The following is a 17,405-nucleotide window of genomic DNA, read 5'->3' as shown; positions in this document are numbered from 1 at the left end:
TACAACACACTCCTGGTTGGTCTTGCACATTGCTCCCTCTGTAGCCTTGACACTATGCAAAACAGTACTGTTTGAGTCCAGGGCAGACTGCAGCTGCTGCTGTGCCCAGTCTGCCACTAGGAGGCATCACGGGATATTGGGAGTGGTTGGGAATGTGGAGGTGGGGCAGAAAACTTGTCTGCCTCAGTGCAGGTCCATATCATATAGTTCTGACCAGGGGTCACTGGGCTCAAAAGGTTAATTCTGTTTTCCTCTCCACAGATGTTGCCAGACCTGCTGAGGCTCTTGAGCAATTTCTGTTTTTGTTTGCTTCATATGCTCTTCACCCACTTCTGTTCATCATGTGACTGTCATACATAATTGGAACTAGTCCCTTCCAAAGTGCTGCAAGGTGTGTTGCACAATATCCCTCCCTCATCCCTCCAACCTGACTCTCCGACGTTACTTTCTGAAAATAACGAGTGAGTGGAAGTCATCAACACATGCAAAAAATTAAGAGAGAGAGAGAGAGAGAGAGAGACAGAGCGATGGCTCACCTTCAGTTTCAGATTGAACACATCCACCCCCACCTTTTCTACTGTCAATGGAACGAGAACCTGGAAAGAATAAAGAGAGAAATAGGGTGTCACGAGTGAAGATGGCATATTGTTACAAAAAAAAGTGATTCTCAACCGAGTTGCAAGCTGTGATGGATACTCAGTTAGGATGAGGAGGGCGAAATGATATTTGAAGGATGTCATTCAAGCCTCGCAGCCAATGACACAGCATTGTTCTGTCTTGTTCACTGCAACAGCTCTTGCTTTCTCTTTGTTTACTCAGTAACGATAGAGAAATTTTTTTAAAAAGGATTAAATTTAGAACGCTGACTTCAATAAAATCAAGTGGGGCTTCCACTCTCTGTGAACTTGCACTTTTGTGATTCTGAGAATTGCAGAATCCTTCCTAGTGCTCTCCCTTGTTGTTGCTAACCTTGTTAAAACTTAATTGGAGAATGAAGTTAAAAATCACACAACCACTTTGTGTCTTTCACTGTGTCTCACACCTGCACACACACACCATGGGCGCTGGGGAAAAAAATAAGCACTACCGCACTTAGGTGGTAGTGTGGGGGTAGAAAAATAAATAAATAAAAAGGACATAAGTGCAGTGTTTGTCACTGGCCACTTGGGTGTTTTCCTATCTTCCTGGTGGTGGAATTTGAATTAAAAAAAACAAAAAAAAACATTAAAAGGACATAAGGGCAGTGTTTGTCACTGGCCACCCGGGTGTTTGCCTATTGTGAGTGTATGTGCAAGGACTCTCCTTGAAGGGGACAAAAGAAAAAAAAAATCACACAACACCAGGTTATAGTCCAACAGGTTTAATTGGAAGCACACTAGCTTTCGGAGCAACGCTCCTTCATCAGGTGACTATCACCTGATGAAAGAGCGTCGCTCTGAAAGCTAGTGTGCTTCCAATTAATCCCGTTGAACTATAACCTGGTGTTGTGTGATTTTTAACTTTGTACACCCTAGTCCAACACCGGCATCTCCAAATCATAATTGGAGAATGGTCTGGTCACTTCAAAACAAAAGATAAGGAAACCTTTGTTGATTCTGGTAAAAAATATGAAAATATGCTGACTGGAGGCTGAGTCATGTTGATCCATGTCAAATGTGATCATTGTCTCTCAGAAACTGATCATTGTACTGTCGCTCAGAAAGTTAAAGTTGCCTGTGGTCATTCATGATGAGTATGCCATATTGGGACATTTTGAGAAGAAACTTTTTTAAGCAACTTAAGTATTTAAAGTAAGGTGTTGTAATGGAGATTTGCAGCATTATCCAATCTGGAGACTGAGGCTGAATGTTCTGGCATGTAAGTGGGAAATAAGCATCAGACATCCATCTGTGGTAGGAAATGGTTGAAGTGCAGATTTTTTTCATGTGGAAGCCCTTAATTAATATGGAGGTGGAATGGAAACTGAGGTGAGTGGGGATGGGAACTGAGACGAGTCGGCTGGAGTGTAGGATGAATTTCCATAACAACCGTCACCGAGGCTGCTAGTTATCCAGATTGGGAACAGCATTTCCAACACCATCACATTGAGCATGTGCCCCCCCCCCAGGACCCCCCCCAGTCTACTGCTGTTCACCCTGCTGATACACGACTGTGCAGCGATGCACAGGGCGAATCACATCATCAAGTTCCCTGATGTAGCGGGTCTCATCAGCAGGAATGATGAGTCAGCATACAGAGAGTAGGTGCTAACGGACTGGTGCAGAGTCAACAACCTGTCTCTGAACATGGACAAGATGAAACAGATGGTTGTTGACTTCAGAGGGCATGGAGCGATCATTCTCCGCTAGACATCGACGGCTCCCCCGTGGAGATTGTGAACAGCACCAAATTTCTTGGCGTATACCTGGCAGAGAATTTCACCTGGACCCTCAATACCAGCTCAATAGGCAAGAAAGCCCAGTAACGTCTCTATTTTCTGTGCAGGCTGAGGAAAGTCCATGTCCCACCCAACCCCACCCCACCCCCCCCCATCCTCACCACATTATCGAGTGTACCCTGAACTGCTGCATCACTGCTTGGTTCAGGAATTGCACTGTCTCGGACAATAAGACACGACAAGAGATAGTGAGGACAGCTGAGAAGATCATCAGGGTCTCTCTTCCCTCCATCACCGACATACCACACGCTGCATCCGAAAGGCTAAGAGCATTGTGGAAGACCCCACACACCCCTCACTCAAACTCCCCTCCCCCCTGCCATCTGGCAGAAGATACCGCAGCATTCGGTCTCTCACTGCCAGAATGTGCAACAGTTTCTTCCCCCAAGCGATTAAGCTCCTAAACGCAGTATAATCGGACTCTTTCCCATCTGAAATTCTTTGCACGAGTTGAGATGCTACTGGAAAAAAAATGTCTCTTATTTATCATTCTTCTATTACACTGTAACTTGCGTGTTCTTATGCATTTAATGCCGTGTACAATTGTGTAGTTTGTGCTGTCTATGTACCACCCTTGGTCTTGGAGGAACGCTGTCTTGTTTTTACTGTATCAGTTGTATATGGTAAAAACGACAAATAAAAAGCTACTCTACTCTACTCCTGAGGAGAAATCTCCTGTTAGTTTTGCAGCCTTCCACACAAGTGCAGGGAAACAAGATGTCATGGGAAGCCACAGGTCTGGTACCTCAGCAAAGGCTGGCACCTTATGTCACTGATATCGATCCAAACTGAATGTGTGGGCTGGGGTATCCTCCTCCTTCATGGTGACAGGAGAAAATTCTCTCAGTGTGCAACAAGCACACTGCTCATACAATACATCACGAAAAGAGAAAGTGCTGGAGAAACTCAGAAGCCCAGGTAATATTTGTGGAAAGAGTAACAGAGTTTATAGAAAAGAGTCACATTGGACTTAAATCTGTTCCCCTCTCTCCACAGATGCTGCCAGGCCTGGTGAGTTTCTCCAGCATTTTTTCTTTTTATTTCAGATTTCCATTATCTGCAGTATTTAACTTCTATAAAAGTGCCTCTTTCATTATCTTCAGTCTCTTCTTTGCTGACCTCTTGCAATCCTTTTCTTCTGATGAGTGGCATCCTTCCAGAACCTGTATTGAAGAGGGATAAACCTGCTCCTCCTTTTTAAACTCCTCACCTGGCTGAAACAAAATTGTTTAGTTCACCTTTGCATACATCTTTGCCATACTTCAAGTAAAATGCAGTACCAAACAAAACTAAGGAGCAAATTACAAAGTTTTCTTCAGTGAAAGAAATAGGAATTTTATTATTTACTAACAATAAAAAAGTGACATCAAACACACACACACTCAAGAACTGCCAGTTTTTTAAAAAAAATCCCTACAGTCCTTAAAGTGTTACATTTTGACTTGGGGCTATGGATTTTAATTGATGTCTTACATCCTTTGTAGAGATCTGAGTTCACAGTGAACGGATGTTTCTCAATTTGTTTTATCACTATGTGCGGTTTTTCAAAAGGCTGAGAGAGATAGAGAATGACAGATCAAGCCTTTCAGTTTTGTTATTATGAATCAAGTTTCTTCCATGATTTGGCCATAAAGCTGTTACCTGAGCTATAGTTCCTTTGTGCATTCACCTGTCTGGTTTTGTTGCTTCATTCCAAACTGGAATATCTGCTGGCAACTTTCATGTGAAACAATGTGACTTCCATAAAGTGAAAACTAAAAGCAATTTTGATGACATGCTAATTTTACTTTCGTCTTATTCATGATTTTATGAGCTTTGCCAAACGTGGTCAGGTGACCACTGTGACTATCTTTCCTTTCTTAATATCACTTCAATCATGAAAGGTCTGAGGTAGTAACATGAGATAATGGAAGTTGAAAATTGATAGTTTATTTTATCACAATCATACAGACCTCAATGTCATTAATGCCTCAAATCTGTGGAGAGCATTCTTTGGAAAGTATAGCAGACTACCATAATGACCAAGATCCTTGCGGGAAGGCACCAGCTGACTGATACAGGGGCCCAATGGCCTTCTCAATGACTTTCCAACTGAATAAGTGGAATTGATTGTCTCACTTACTTGGGGTTTCTGTAGAAGGGTCTGTATCATTTCTTCAAGGGATATCCCCTGCTCCCTAAGATGCAATCATGATATTGGGGGTTACAGAGAAACTCTGAAGAAACGTGTACTGGTACAGGATGAAGGAGTAATGTGGTCTGCCAGGAAAGTGACCACTCACATGAAAGAAGTTCTTGTACAGACTAGTTGAATATTGAGAGAGTGATGGATGGATTTCACTGGCTTGTCACTGGTGCCTTGATGGTCATTTTGGTGCAACTGTACCTAGTGGGACCCAGAGGTGTAGGAGAAACCTGATGTCCTCTATCCTAGTGAACCTGACTGAAAGTGTTTCCCAGCTCTGGAAAAGAGGATATCAGTGATGAACGTGATGTAGTGGTGTGTAATCACTTATCTTTAAAGGATGTTTGTTAACGAGACGAGAGAGTCATTGGCTAGAGCAGAATTCCTGTCCCTCTTTCCTCTTCTGAGCCTTCCTGCTGCTCTGCTTTACCTGCGTGCAGGATGATGGCCCTCATTGGTACTGAGTGCAAACTCTGACAGTTTCCCTCACATTTCAAGCTGCAATCTTCATTCTGAACAGTCCTTTAGCAGACAGATCCCCAACTCATCATCTTCTATGATAAGAAATAGGGTACTGACCTCCTCCAACATGCAGATTCTGAGTGCATACACACTCCTGTCACCTATGCATAAAGTTCTTTTGAGCATTCTCGTGTCTGGTTTCACCGTTTATCTCAAGTTGGATGATTTACAGGCAACTTGCTTACCAAGTGTGGAGACCCTATTGTCCTGTTGATTCGCCAATGGGCCCAGCATCATGTCCTGGGACAGCTATGATTCTTTCCCAATTATATACCTGCCTACCTTCAGGTGATTTGTTTCTCAACTCAAACCTTGACAACAAACTTTTAAATTTGGCCTTAATTGGGAGGACATTGGAATTCCTGCCACAATAATGGTAATGATATCCTGAAACTGACACGCTATCCACTATTGGTATTTTTGGCTTTCCAAACACTGTTCCCAACTTCGATGAACCTTGAATATTCAGCACAAGAACTGTTACATGTTTGATACTCCAATCATCTTTTAGTTATTTCTTGTTGAGATGAGAGCTTTGTTGGCAAGATCAGTAGTTGCTGCCTATTCCAAATTGCCATTGTGAAGTGGGTTGGGGTACTGCCTTCTTGAAGCACTGCAATTCAGGTGATGTAAGGACACTCACATACTATTCAGAATGGAGTTCCAAGATTTTAACTGAGCAACAGTGAAGGAAGAGTGATATAGTTCAAAGTCAGGATGAAACAAAACTGGCAGGTGGTGGACGTCCATGTGTCTGTTTCTGTTGTTCTTCCAGGTAGACGTCACAAGTTGAAAAATGTTGCTGGAGAAGGCTTTGTGAGTTACTGCAGTGCATCTTGTAGATACTATGCAGTGGTAGCAAAGGGAGCAAATGTGGAAGGTGGTGAATAGACTGCTGACCAAGCAGTCTACATTGACATTGACTGTTAAATGTACAATATTCCTTCATTCCTGACTTGTGCCTTGTAGATATGGGGCAGGGTTTATAGTGTCAAAAGGCGAATTACCTGCCACAGAACTCCCCGCGTTTAACTCTGCTCTGGTAACCATAGTATTTATATGTCTGGTAAAATTCAATTTTTGGCAACCCCCAAGATGTTGATATTGGGGCATTCAGCAACGGAAATGCCATTGAATGTCAAGGGAAAATTGTTAGATTCTCTCTGGTTGGAGATGGCCATTACTTGGCACAAATGCAGTGTTACTATGAAAATGTCTGCAAAGTATATAACAATTAAAATCTCATGGTCATTTTAAAGTGACAACAGGGTGGCATGGCTCAGTGGTTAGCATTGTTGCCTCACTGCGCCAGGGACCCAGGTTTAGTTCCAGCCTCGTGCGACTATCTGTGTGGAGTTTGCACATTCTGCCTGTGTCAGCATGGGTTTCCTCCAGGTGTTCCGGTTTCCTTCTACAGTCTAAAGATGTGCAGGTTAGGTGAACTGAACATGCTAAATTGCCCATAGTGTTCACGGATGTGTATTTTGGGTGCATTAGTCAGGGGTGAATGTATAGTAATAGAGTAGGAGAATGGGTCCGGGTGGGCAGGGGAGGGTCAGTGTGGACTTGTTGGGCCAAATGGCCTGTTTCTATGATGATATAATTTTTGCTTTTTTTCAGAATGATGCAGAAAATGTCAGTTCTCAAATGGACTTTTAAAGTAATTATACATAAGAGAATACAACAGGTTTTCAAAGGTTGTCAATCTGTCTCCCAAATGCTGTAAACGAGATTCCCAGACATTATGCTGGGACCTGTTTCACAATGATTGATTCAGTAATTAGATCCATGATAATTTAGCTTGATAATTTATTCATTATTTATTTTCTAATATTACAATTTAAGTTCTCAAAAATATTTGAATGCTTCACTCTTCCTTCAGTATAAATCAATACTACAATTGCAAACACAGCACAAATTCTGTAGTCAGGGCCTAAAATGTGCCATTTGACAGAAATGCTAATTAGATAAATTCGCACCAGTCTTCCATCAATGTGAGGAGGACCCGAGCTGAGCTCAGCATCTTAACTCATTCAGAAACTTGAGGTTATCTGTGATACATCTATCTGATAAACCACAGGCTAGTGGATATCTCTCCCACAAAAAGGCTGTGCATGTTGGGTCAGATGAAGTTCCTGAGTCTGAACTTCACAGACTTTTGTTAGAAGAAAGTGAGGACTGCAGATACTGGAGATCAGAGTCAAAAAGGTGTGATGCTGGAAAAGCACAGCTGGTAAGGCAGCATCTGAGGAGCAGGAGAGTCGATGTTTCAGGCATAAGCCCTTCATCAGGAATGTTAGATTTTTGTTAGAAAAGTGTGTCACTAGATATAGAGCTAAGGCAGCTAAACTGAGTTATGGTGGAGACCACCAACATTCTGAGCAAGTGCTGACACATTGAACGGGTTAAATGTAAACATCCTGCTCTTTGAATAGTGCATCTGAATTTGTAATGTCCACCAGAGATGTAGACAGGCCTCATTTTACTTCCCATATAGACTAGTGAACCTGGCATCAGTTGTTCGAGGAATTCTGAGGGACAGGTTTTACATGTATTTAGAAAGGCAATGACTGATTTGGGATGGTCAACATGGCTTTGTGGATCAGAAATTGTGTCTCATGAAGTTGATTGAGTTTTTTGAAGTAAGAAAAAGGATCAAGGAAGGCAGAGCAGTGGACGTGATCTATATGGATTTCAGTAAAGCATTCAACGAGGTTCCTCATGGTAGAGTGATTAGTAAGGTTAGATAGGAGAAAGTGAGGACTGCAGATACTGGAGATCAGAGCTGAAAAATGTGTTGCTGGAAAAGCGCAGCAGGTCAGGCCCGCCCCCATGCCTAACCCCGCCCCCACTCCCAGCTCCAGCCCCACACCAGGTCCCAGGTCCTAGCTCCCAGCCCTGCCGTATTTTCACCATCCCTCCAGACCTCCCCCTCTCTGAGGATGAAAGATCAGTCCTCAGCAGAGGCCTCACCTTCATCCCCCTATGCTCACAGATTAACGAGTTCAAAATGCTGCCTGACCTGTTGCGCTTTTCCAGCAACACATTTTTCAGCTAGTAAGGTTAGACCACAGGGAAAAGAGGAAGAACTAGCTATTTGGATACAGAACTGGCTTGAAGGTAGAAGACAGAGGGTGATGGTGAAGGGTTGCTATTCAGACTGGAAGCCTGTGACCAGCGGTTTGCCATAAGGGTCGGTGCTGGGCCCATTGTTTTTCATCATTTATATAAATCATTTGAATGTGGACATAGGAGCTACAGCTAATAAATTTGCAGAATTGGAGGTATAGTAAACAGCAAAGAAGGTTACCTCTGAGTACAATATGATTTTGATCAGAGGAGTGGCAGATGGAGTTTAACTTAGATAAATGTGAGGTGCTTCATTTTGGAAAGACAAATCAGGGCAGGGCTGATAAGGTCCTAGGGAGCATTGCTGAACAGGTTCATAGTTCCTTAAAAGTGGAGTCACAGGTAGATAGGATAATGAAGAAGGTGTTTGGTATGCTTTCCTTTATTGGTCAGTTCATTGAGTATAGGAGTTGAGAGGTCATGTTGCAGCTGGACAGAACATTGGTTAGGCCACTTTTAGAATACGGTGTGGAATTCTGGTCTCCCTGCAATAGGAAGAATGTTGTGGAACTTGAAAAGGTTCAGAAAAGATTCAGAAGAATGTTGTCAGGGCTGGAGAGTTTGAGCTGCAGGGACAGGCTGAATAGGCTGGAGCTATTTTCCCTGGAGGTTGAGGGGTGACCTTGTAGAGGTTTATAAAGCCATGAAGGGCATGGATAGGATAAATAGACAAGGTCTTTTCCCTGGGGTGGGAAAGTTCAAAACTAGACGGCATAAGTTTAAGGTGAGTGGAAAAAGATATAAAAGGGACCTAAGGAGCAACTTTTTCAAGCAGAGGGTAGTGAGTGTATGGAATGAGCTGCCAGAGGAAGTGGTGGAGGTGCTGGTACAATTCCAACATTTAAGAGGCATCTGGATGGGTATATGAATAGGAAGGGTTTAGAGCGATATGGGCCAAATGCTGGTAAATAGGATTAGATTAATTTAGGATATCTGATCGGCATGGACAAGTTGGACTGAAGGGTCTGTTTCTGTGCTGTATATCTTCATGACTCTATATGAAAGTAGCACCTCTGACAGTGTAGCACTCCCTCAGCACTTCATTCAATTAGGTATGCTCGACATCACTCCTCCTCCCAAAAATCCCAGATAGATCCCAGGTTAAGCACAGAATTCCTGCAAAATTTGGAAGAGAGGGAAGAGAAGAAGAGCCAAAATGTCTGAAGTTTTAAAATTGTCGGCAACCAGACTAAAGAGCAGAAACTGGAGTTGTGTGCGAAGTACCTGAGAATAGGCTCCTAGCAAGCTCTGAGGCCTCAGGTAGTATGAGTGCAACTTGGACTGTGTCCATAGTTTGGTTCAAAACGTATCGTCACTCTAAAATCCACACTATTGCCCTTTGTTAACCTGGTTATCAGATATTAATCTCAAATTAAAGTGAGCAATTAACCCAATATAAACGACAATTTGCACAGAGTTTCAACTTTCTACACCCTTTGCATAGAGGAAGACTTGCTTCATTCCTGAACCGTTTGAATCTAATGTTTAGACCATATCCTCACCTTTAGAAGCCTGCATAGTCAAGATTAGCAAAGGGACAGCGGAGAGGAGGAAGGAAAGCAAATTTATCTTGGAACATTGAAAAAGCATCGAGGCGCTAAGTTTTCCGAAGGGAAATAAAGTATCCGGCGGGGTTTGTTAAAATTAAAAAAATCACTCAGTTGAGAAGGAAATAGGCGTTCTTTGAAATATGTACAGATCAGCGCCTTCATGTACAGAAGGCCACACTTGCTGAGTTGATGCTTCCAGCGGGCGGAGGGGGAAGGGAGAGAAAAAGAGAGTTCCAGATGGCTGGCTGTTTTCCTTCCCCGCCCTCCCATGCTGACGCTTGCAGAGCCGAGCCCCGGCCTGACCTCACCTTTGTCCTAGTTTGCTGCTCGGAGTTCAGCGGGTTTACATTGACCCGACTGAACGTGTCATGGGGGGGGCGGACCTGGGTGAGCACAGCGTATATGTGCACGTCCACTGGGCGGGGCGACAGGGGGATAAGACATTGACAGCCGCTGACTGACCCAGCGGATAGTGTCGAAAGGGGCGGACCTGGTTGAGACAGTGTTGTGTGTCTTACGTATCAGTGGAGGGGCGGGGCCGCGGTTGGGTGGGGCGGGGCACTGCCTGCCCAATCACGTCGCTGACACCCCCCCCCCCCACACACAGCTGCGGGGAGGGGAAAGGGCGCAGACTCGGGCCCCCTGCCAATCACGTCGTCGACCGCCCGACGCAGCTGGCGCCGTCAGGGCGAGAAAGGGGGGGTGGGGCAGAGACGAAAGGGTGTGGCCGCCTGCCAATCACGTCGCTGACAGCCCGACCCAGCTGTGGCCGGCTGGAAGGGGAGGGGACGGGGGGGGGATGAGGCGAAAGGGCGTGGCCCCAGCCTTTGCCGATCACGTTGCCAACTGTCAGTCCCTGTTGACAGTGACGGAAGGGGCGGACCTGGGTGAGCGCCGTGTGTGGGTGTGTTTCAGCGGAGGTGGGTGGGGCGGGGCCGTGGTGTTCCGGGGGCGGGGACTGCCCGCCCGCCAATCACGCCGCAGACGGCGCGTGGCCACGCCAGCCATCAGCTCCTGATCACGCGGCGCCTGCGACGCCATTGGTTGGTGCTGGCCACGCCTTTGCCTCCCATTGGTGGTAGCCGCCCGTGCCCTGCCCGACCGCCAGCTGTAATGTAATTTCTGGTGTATGTTGTTCGGTTGTGGTCGCTGCAACTGGGTCGCTATGTTCAGCTTCAGCCCTTAGCAAAACTGAGTTTGTGAGCTCGCTTTCTCTTGACCACCCCGGAATCGTAACCTTTTCGCTGGGGGCATTTCTTCTCCAAAAACAAAATAAAGATGCGGTGTAATTCTCCATGTCCAGCTGCTGAGATGGGAGATCTACGCAATGTAAGTATATTAATCTGCAGCAAGGAATTTATAAATTAGTGAACAGTAGTGGCCAGCGGCTCTGGCAATCTTTAAGTCAGCCTTTCACCTGCTGCTGATGATGAAAGAAAGATGTCAAAACCGACAGTAAAAATAGAAAAGGCAAAGGACCGTTGCTTTGGGGTTAAGGTTGTATAATGCTGACGATATTTTAGCCATTGGGAAGGCAGATCAATTTGTTGCATTCAGTCCTTCTTGACTGTGGTGCAAACGTTATTTCTCTCAAGCCCGAGAATAAGACGTTTTGCTGATTTGAATGGACAACGTATAACGAAGCACAGGCTCAATTTCAGTGAACCATAGCATCACGCAGCGTTTAAGTAAATAAAACGCTATCAGTTTTCCATTGAGACAAGAGAGGTGTCGTTATACCGTCTGGAAGGAATGTACGCGAAGTTGGATCCGATATGAAGCTAGTTCAGTCCCTGAGTTTGTTTTCTTGGACAAAGAGATGTTGTAGGAGGGGACTTCCTGGTAGAAGCTTTGGAAACATGCAGACTTCACATGGCTGCTTAATCGATGACGTAAACCGTTCTATATTTGGAGAGGGAGGCGATCAGGATCACTGGGTCCAGCCTACCTCCAGTGCCCTTTCGTGAATGGTGCTAGACCCACTAGATCGGCGATGTCACCTGAAGTCTGGAGTGTCCACTAACTAAGAATCTCAATAATTAACTAATGCAACCAAATGTTTTGATGTTATGTTTAATAATTAATCAAAATTCCTATTTTATGTGTTTTTCTCTACCCTGCAGTGTCAGGTTAAACTGATGTTCATAAATGCATTTTTAGTATAATAGATTTTTTTTCTATTAATCTTCTAACGAATTGTAAGGGCAATGGAGGCCTAAATTACACCTTTGTAAATCAACTTGGGATTATTTTCTGTTGTAATTGTATATCTGATGCAGAAATGTTGATTCTTTCCTGAACTTAAGGTACATCATAATGGACTGAAAGTTCTGATTGGGCTTTAATTTAAAATTGATTTTTTAATTTTGTCCCCAGGATGAAATTATGGGCATTTATGAGTCAATATTAGAAAGGAAACGCCATGACAGCGAACGGTCCTCTGGCAGTACATTGGAACAGAATGATATCGATGCTGTGGAGGCTCTTGTTTGTATGAGTTCTTGGGGTCAAAGGACACAAAAAGGGGATCTCTTAAAAATTCGCCCTCTGACACCTGCGTCAGACACAGATTCTGTACACTGTGAAGCTGTACCTCCAATGTTGCAGAAGGACTACCACTCATTATCTTTACTTGTAAGTATGCAACTTTTCTAAGCAATTACTGCTGATAATAATGGAATCAAAGACAAAAATATTAGTCTTCGCAATGATTAAATAAATGAGTTTGTAAACATGCCATGTAATTCCATAATTTAACATAATACATTTACAATCAAGGCTTATAAAAGGACAAGAAAGGGTTTATCTGCATCATGGATAAGGAAAAAAAAGATTAATAACTGTGCTAACTTTGACTGAAGCTTAATGTTTCTCTTGTCCCCATAGTGTATGACTCCACCACATAGTCCTGGTGTTGTTGAATCAGGCAATGCTGCCTTGGTGACTCAGCTTACTTACACGAAGCCAACCACAGTCACAGCAAACAACGGAGTCTATTCAGTCAACACCATGACTGCAAAGCCTGCCTTAGTGAACATTCAGGAGTTTTCATCTAAGAAGCTTCTATCAGCTGAACCAACTGTTGCTCATCGTTGCAGGTCGGTAGCTACTAGTGTCATCCGTCATACTGCTGACAATTCTCCCTGCAACCACATTCCTTCATCACCACTGACTGAAAGACTAGACTCAAACAGCCGAAATGATAGGACAGAAGTGAAAAGGAAAATATCAAGCCAATGTAAGCACACTAAGGACATGTGCACTTCTACAGAGTTTGCAAATAAATGCTGTTTGCAGCAGAATTGCAATGGCCCAGTTACCAAGGACCAACGACAAATAGTGCCATCCTTAGCACTGCCTTGTGAGCCAAACAAAGTTGATACCGAACATCAGAAATTAGCCAAGTCATTGCCAACAGGCTTACCATCTGTACCTGTGACAAAGTCTCCAGTTATTTGTCAAATGTTTCCAGTGAATGGAGGAGGACAAAGAGGGGGAGGGGGTGTTATTTCCACTTTCATCCAAACGCAGGCCAAACCCTGTGTAAAGCCTGCAGTTACCCAGATGGCTCCAGCTTCTCAACCTGTTTTGGTGGGAACAACCGTGCAACCAGGGGCTGTGATGTTTGTGCTACCCCAACCCTCTGCCACTCAGTCACCTTCAGGACAACAGACAGTGATGACAGTCGGCAACACAAAGCTACTGCCACTTGCACCCGCTCCAGTCTTTGTCTCGTCTGGCCAAAACTGTGTACCTCAGATGGATTTCTCGCGAAGACGCAATTACATTTGCAGCTTTACTGGATGCAGGAAGACCTACTTCAAAAGTTCACACTTAAAAGCACATCTCCGAACTCATACAGGTATACCTTAATTTCAGCATAATAACAGCCCTGATATTGCAAAATTGTAGTAATGGTGAAATTGCCAGTACTCGCTGTCATCACAACTTCTGGCATCTCCATGTGCACAGTTTAATGCAGAAATCTGGAAGTTGTTGTCAGCTAATTCTCTGCTCCTTCACAGAGTGCATTGTTGATGTTCCTCCAGAAATCAAATTTTAGAATTAATGTGACCATCTATGTTTATGCTGTAATATTACTTATTAATTAATCCTCAGAAAGTTATGTGTTGCTGAATCAGGTCTAACTGAGTTTTTAATAGTACACCTAGTCATAGCTACTATTGAGCAATCTCTGTGGCCTTGAATAAGCTAATTTATATTTATGTAATGTCAAATTTCTACCTTATGATCATTTAAATGTTTTTCTTTCTGTTCTCTGTAAAACTTTAATTTAAAAAGATCAGTGCATTTTACTTCATTCTTTACTAATTGTAAAGATTCTTCAATGTGATTGACTGTTGTTCCTGCTTGATAACATTGCTGTCATTGCTTGGAAATCCCCGAGACTTAAATCAAACAAACATCTCGGAAAGGGAAACTCACGTTACAGATAGTTAAACATAAACCCTACGATGCATTCTTCAACCTAAAAAATTGTACATTTTTATTACCATTTCTTTTAACATGTAGTTATTATTTCCATTTTACAAATTGATGTTATAAGCAAATTAGATCAATTTTAAGGGTCAGAGCCTGAATGCATTTAAAAATGTAACTAAAGGTCATACATTTTGCCTATCAAATTAAATGTAAAAATTAATAATTATGTCAGTTGGAAGTGGAAAAATGATGCTTTGTACATATTACAATATATTACAAAGAAAATAAAATATGTAAAATATTATATATAAAACATTTTAGATAAAAATAAAGATACTTTATTGATTTTTTTCTTTCGATCAAAGTAACCATAGCAATATTCTGATAGTCTAACAAGAATCAAATACTTCAAAGATTACAATATTAAAATCAAATTGTTCATTGCTTTCCATTACTTTTTTTTTTATTTCTAATCAGGTTAGGTATTTAGCTGTATAAGTATTTAAAGAGCAAGATGAGAAAATAAACCTAAAATTCTCCCTAAAATGCTGAAAGTTACCCATAGTTTTAATCTCTTAAATTGGTCTGCAAAGGCATAACGGATAGAAATATAGAAAATTGGAGCAAGAAAAGGCCATTCTCTGCCATTTAATATGATCACAGCTGATCATTTACCTTAGTATCTTCTTCCTGCTTTCACCCTATTCCCTTTGATCCCTTTAGCTCAAAGAACTGTTGTAGAGCTCCATCACATATTAACAATGCGTATATACTGACTCCTGATGTGTCTTTTTTAACTCCCTGTGAATAATACTACTTTGGGGTGGTGTGGTGGCTCAGTGGTTAGCACTGCTGCCTCACAGCACCAGAGACCCAGGTTCAATCCCTGCCTTGGGGGGCTGTCTGTGTTGAGTTTGCACATTCTCCCCGTGTCTGCGCAGGTTTCCTCCGGGTGCTCCAGCTTCCTCCCACAGTCCAAAGATGTGCAGGTCAGGTGAATTGGTCATGCTAAATTGCCTGTAGTGTTAGGTGCATTAGTCAGGGGTAAATATGGGGTGGGGGAGTGGGTCTAGGTGGGATACTCTTCAGAAGGTTGGTGTGGACTTGTTAGGCCGAAGGGCCTGTTTCCATACTGTAGCGAATCTAATCCATTGGAAATTAGTCAACTTTGATTTCCTCAGATCAATTTAAAATTATGTTTCTTGACCTGACTTATGACGTCTTTTCACTATAATGTGTGGTACAATTCCTTTTTAAAAAACCTAGGTGAAGAGCTGGAATTATGACCTAATCCTTTTATTTTATTTAACCTTTGCAGGGGAGAAGCCATTTAACTGTATCTGGGAAGGATGTGACAAAAAGTTTGCACGCTCGGATGAGCTTTCACGACACCGCAGAACTCACACCGGAGAAAAGAAGTTCATATGTCCTGTTTGCGATCGACGTTTCATGCGCAGTGACCACCTCACCAAACATGCTCGACGTCACATGACAACAAAGAAAGTGCCCAACTGGCAGGCTGAGGTTAACAAACTGAATAAAATTGCTGCCTCAGGACCATCTGTCAGGAATCCTGCCGTCCCCATGACCAGTGTAATGATTTCTCCACCAACCTCTACCCAAATGAGAGAACCCACAGAGAAAGTTTGCACTATGTTGTCAGAAAATTAAAATTGACAAAATTGCCAGCAGGAACTGAACAAGCAGCTATTGTCTGATGGACTTTTAAAGCAATTCTAAATGCTGCATGTTTACTGGGTTTGCAAGTGTGAATTTATTTCTCTGTCCTGTGTATGTGAGTAGTAACGAGATACATTTGCAAGCTGGTTGGACCTGAAAATCTGACAAATCTTTCATTCATACCAGTGAGATGCAAGCGATGTTCAGCATGGAAAAGTTATCATCATATTGTAAACCTTTAAGTGTATTGTATATAGTATTTGCTAAGCATATTGTATACTTCCTCTATTTAATAAACCAATTTTCATGTATGAGAGATAAAAATATACAACTTTTTCTTTTAATTGCGTTTTCCCTAATATGGGACAATGAGTTGTTTTGTTGGCAAAAGTGGGTTTTTACACAGAAGTTTCAGCAATCTCTTTTTAGTCTCTCACCTACTGAAATAGACAATTAACAAATTCTGAATTGAAATGGTGAAGCTGTACACTGTAAAGAAAGTGCAGTGTTTTTAAAATGTTTCGTATATTGCACTGAAGACAGTGCAGACTTCCACACTTGGGTTAAGGCATTCATAATTTACAATTTTATATGCTGTTTTCTACATCAGTAAATGTTGGTGAATTTTGTCATTCTGTTCAGGGTGAGAACAGATATGTAGCTGTTATGATTGTAGCTGAAGTTGTTACTGACAAGTCAATCTGGTTTGAATGATCGTATTTTGGGTTTTGTTTCTATTTTACTGAGATGGTCTTTCATAGAAACACCAATTTGCAATACTGCAAATTTGGTTTTAACAATAAAACTGACTTTTATTACATAAAACAAGGTAAAATAATATAGCATAGATCAGACTTTCTACATGTTAAATATTTTGAAACACATCGTAAAAACACAATCCAAGTAATCCCAAAGCCTCCAACTGCAGTCCTAAAACACTGGAGAGAATTGCCTTCTCTATCCCACGTAGGATTTGACTGAGCTGTGGCTTCAATCCCAGTCATGAGAATCTGACGGCTTCTTCTTTGATTCATTACATAACTGAGCTTAGATATTTTCAGCTTCACATAACACCTTCAGGATATTAACTAAACACTCTGGAGTCTAGAACTTTTAAGCTAAATTCTTTACACTGAGGTAACCTCTTAATAGTCCAAACTACCTTCATTTCTCAGGTATAACTGTTTCACACATCCACCTTCAGCTCAGACTCCAGCTAACTGCCCCAAACTGAATCTAATATGCTTTGTCCCAAGCTGTGAGTGTTTCCCCAGAGCCCAAAAAAACTATTCCAGAATTTACCATCTGAAAGCCTAATGCATTTCACTGTTCACTTGTAAACTCTCCCAACATAAACAAACCCCTCTTCTATCCAGAAATTATCTCTAATAATGTTTTAAAAGCAATCACAGTGGCCACGGGAGTATGAGTTAAACATCAAATTCTTTCAGGCAGCCCA

General features: G+C 42.5%; 1 protein-coding gene and 1 long non-coding RNA gene across 4 annotated transcripts in view; one reads left to right on the top strand and one right to left on the bottom strand.

Annotated features, from left to right (window-relative positions):
• Positions 1 to 3,669, bottom strand: part of LOC148150529 (uncharacterized) — a 75,991-nt gene extending 72,322 nt beyond the window's left edge. For 2 of the 3 annotated variants that reach the window (XR_015752483.1, XR_015752485.1), the window contains exons 1-2: positions 3,557 to 3,669; positions 537 to 596 (exon numbers count right to left, since the gene is read on the bottom strand). This is a non-coding gene — a long non-coding RNA (uncharacterized LOC148150529). Of the gene's footprint in view, positions 1 to 536; positions 1,216 to 3,556 lie in introns of those variants that run through there. The other variant, XR_015752484.1, reaches the window with a different exon arrangement.
• A 7,279-nt stretch (positions 3,670 to 10,948) lies between these two features.
• On the top strand, positions 10,949 to 16,255 carry klf11a (Kruppel like factor 11a). The gene is made up of 4 exons (XM_043677997.2): positions 10,949 to 11,152; positions 12,200 to 12,457; positions 12,710 to 13,685; positions 15,585 to 16,255. The coding sequence occupies exons 1-4, from the start codon at positions 11,102 to 11,104 to the stop codon at positions 15,935 to 15,937; spliced, it is 1,638 nt and encodes a 545-aa protein (XP_043533932.1). The 5' UTR covers positions 10,949 to 11,101; the 3' UTR covers positions 15,938 to 16,255.
• Positions 16,256 to 17,405: the final 1,150 nt, after the last annotated feature.

This window comes from Chiloscyllium plagiosum, unplaced genomic scaffold (assembly GCF_037043375.1).
Source record: "Chiloscyllium plagiosum isolate Xiang-an unplaced genomic scaffold, Cpla_swu_hap1 HiC_scaffold_3, whole genome shotgun sequence".
Lineage (NCBI taxonomy): Eukaryota > Metazoa > Chordata > Chondrichthyes > Orectolobiformes > Hemiscylliidae > Chiloscyllium > Chiloscyllium plagiosum.
The sequence above is the reverse complement of the archived record's forward strand: the minus strand, read 5'-3'. Positions and strand labels throughout refer to the sequence as shown.

Coding starts and splice junctions, on each gene's coding strand:
- klf11a (XM_043677997.2), top strand. CDS start 11,102: ATGCGGTGTAATTCTCCATGTCCAGCTGCTGAGATGGGAGATCTACGC. Junction 12,458..12,709: donor ACCACTCATTATCTTTACTT/GTAAGTATGCAA, acceptor TTGTCCCCATAG/TGTATGACTCCACCACATAG. Junction 13,686..15,584: donor ACATCTCCGAACTCATACAG/GTATACCTTAAT, acceptor TAACCTTTGCAG/GGGAGAAGCCATTTAACTGT.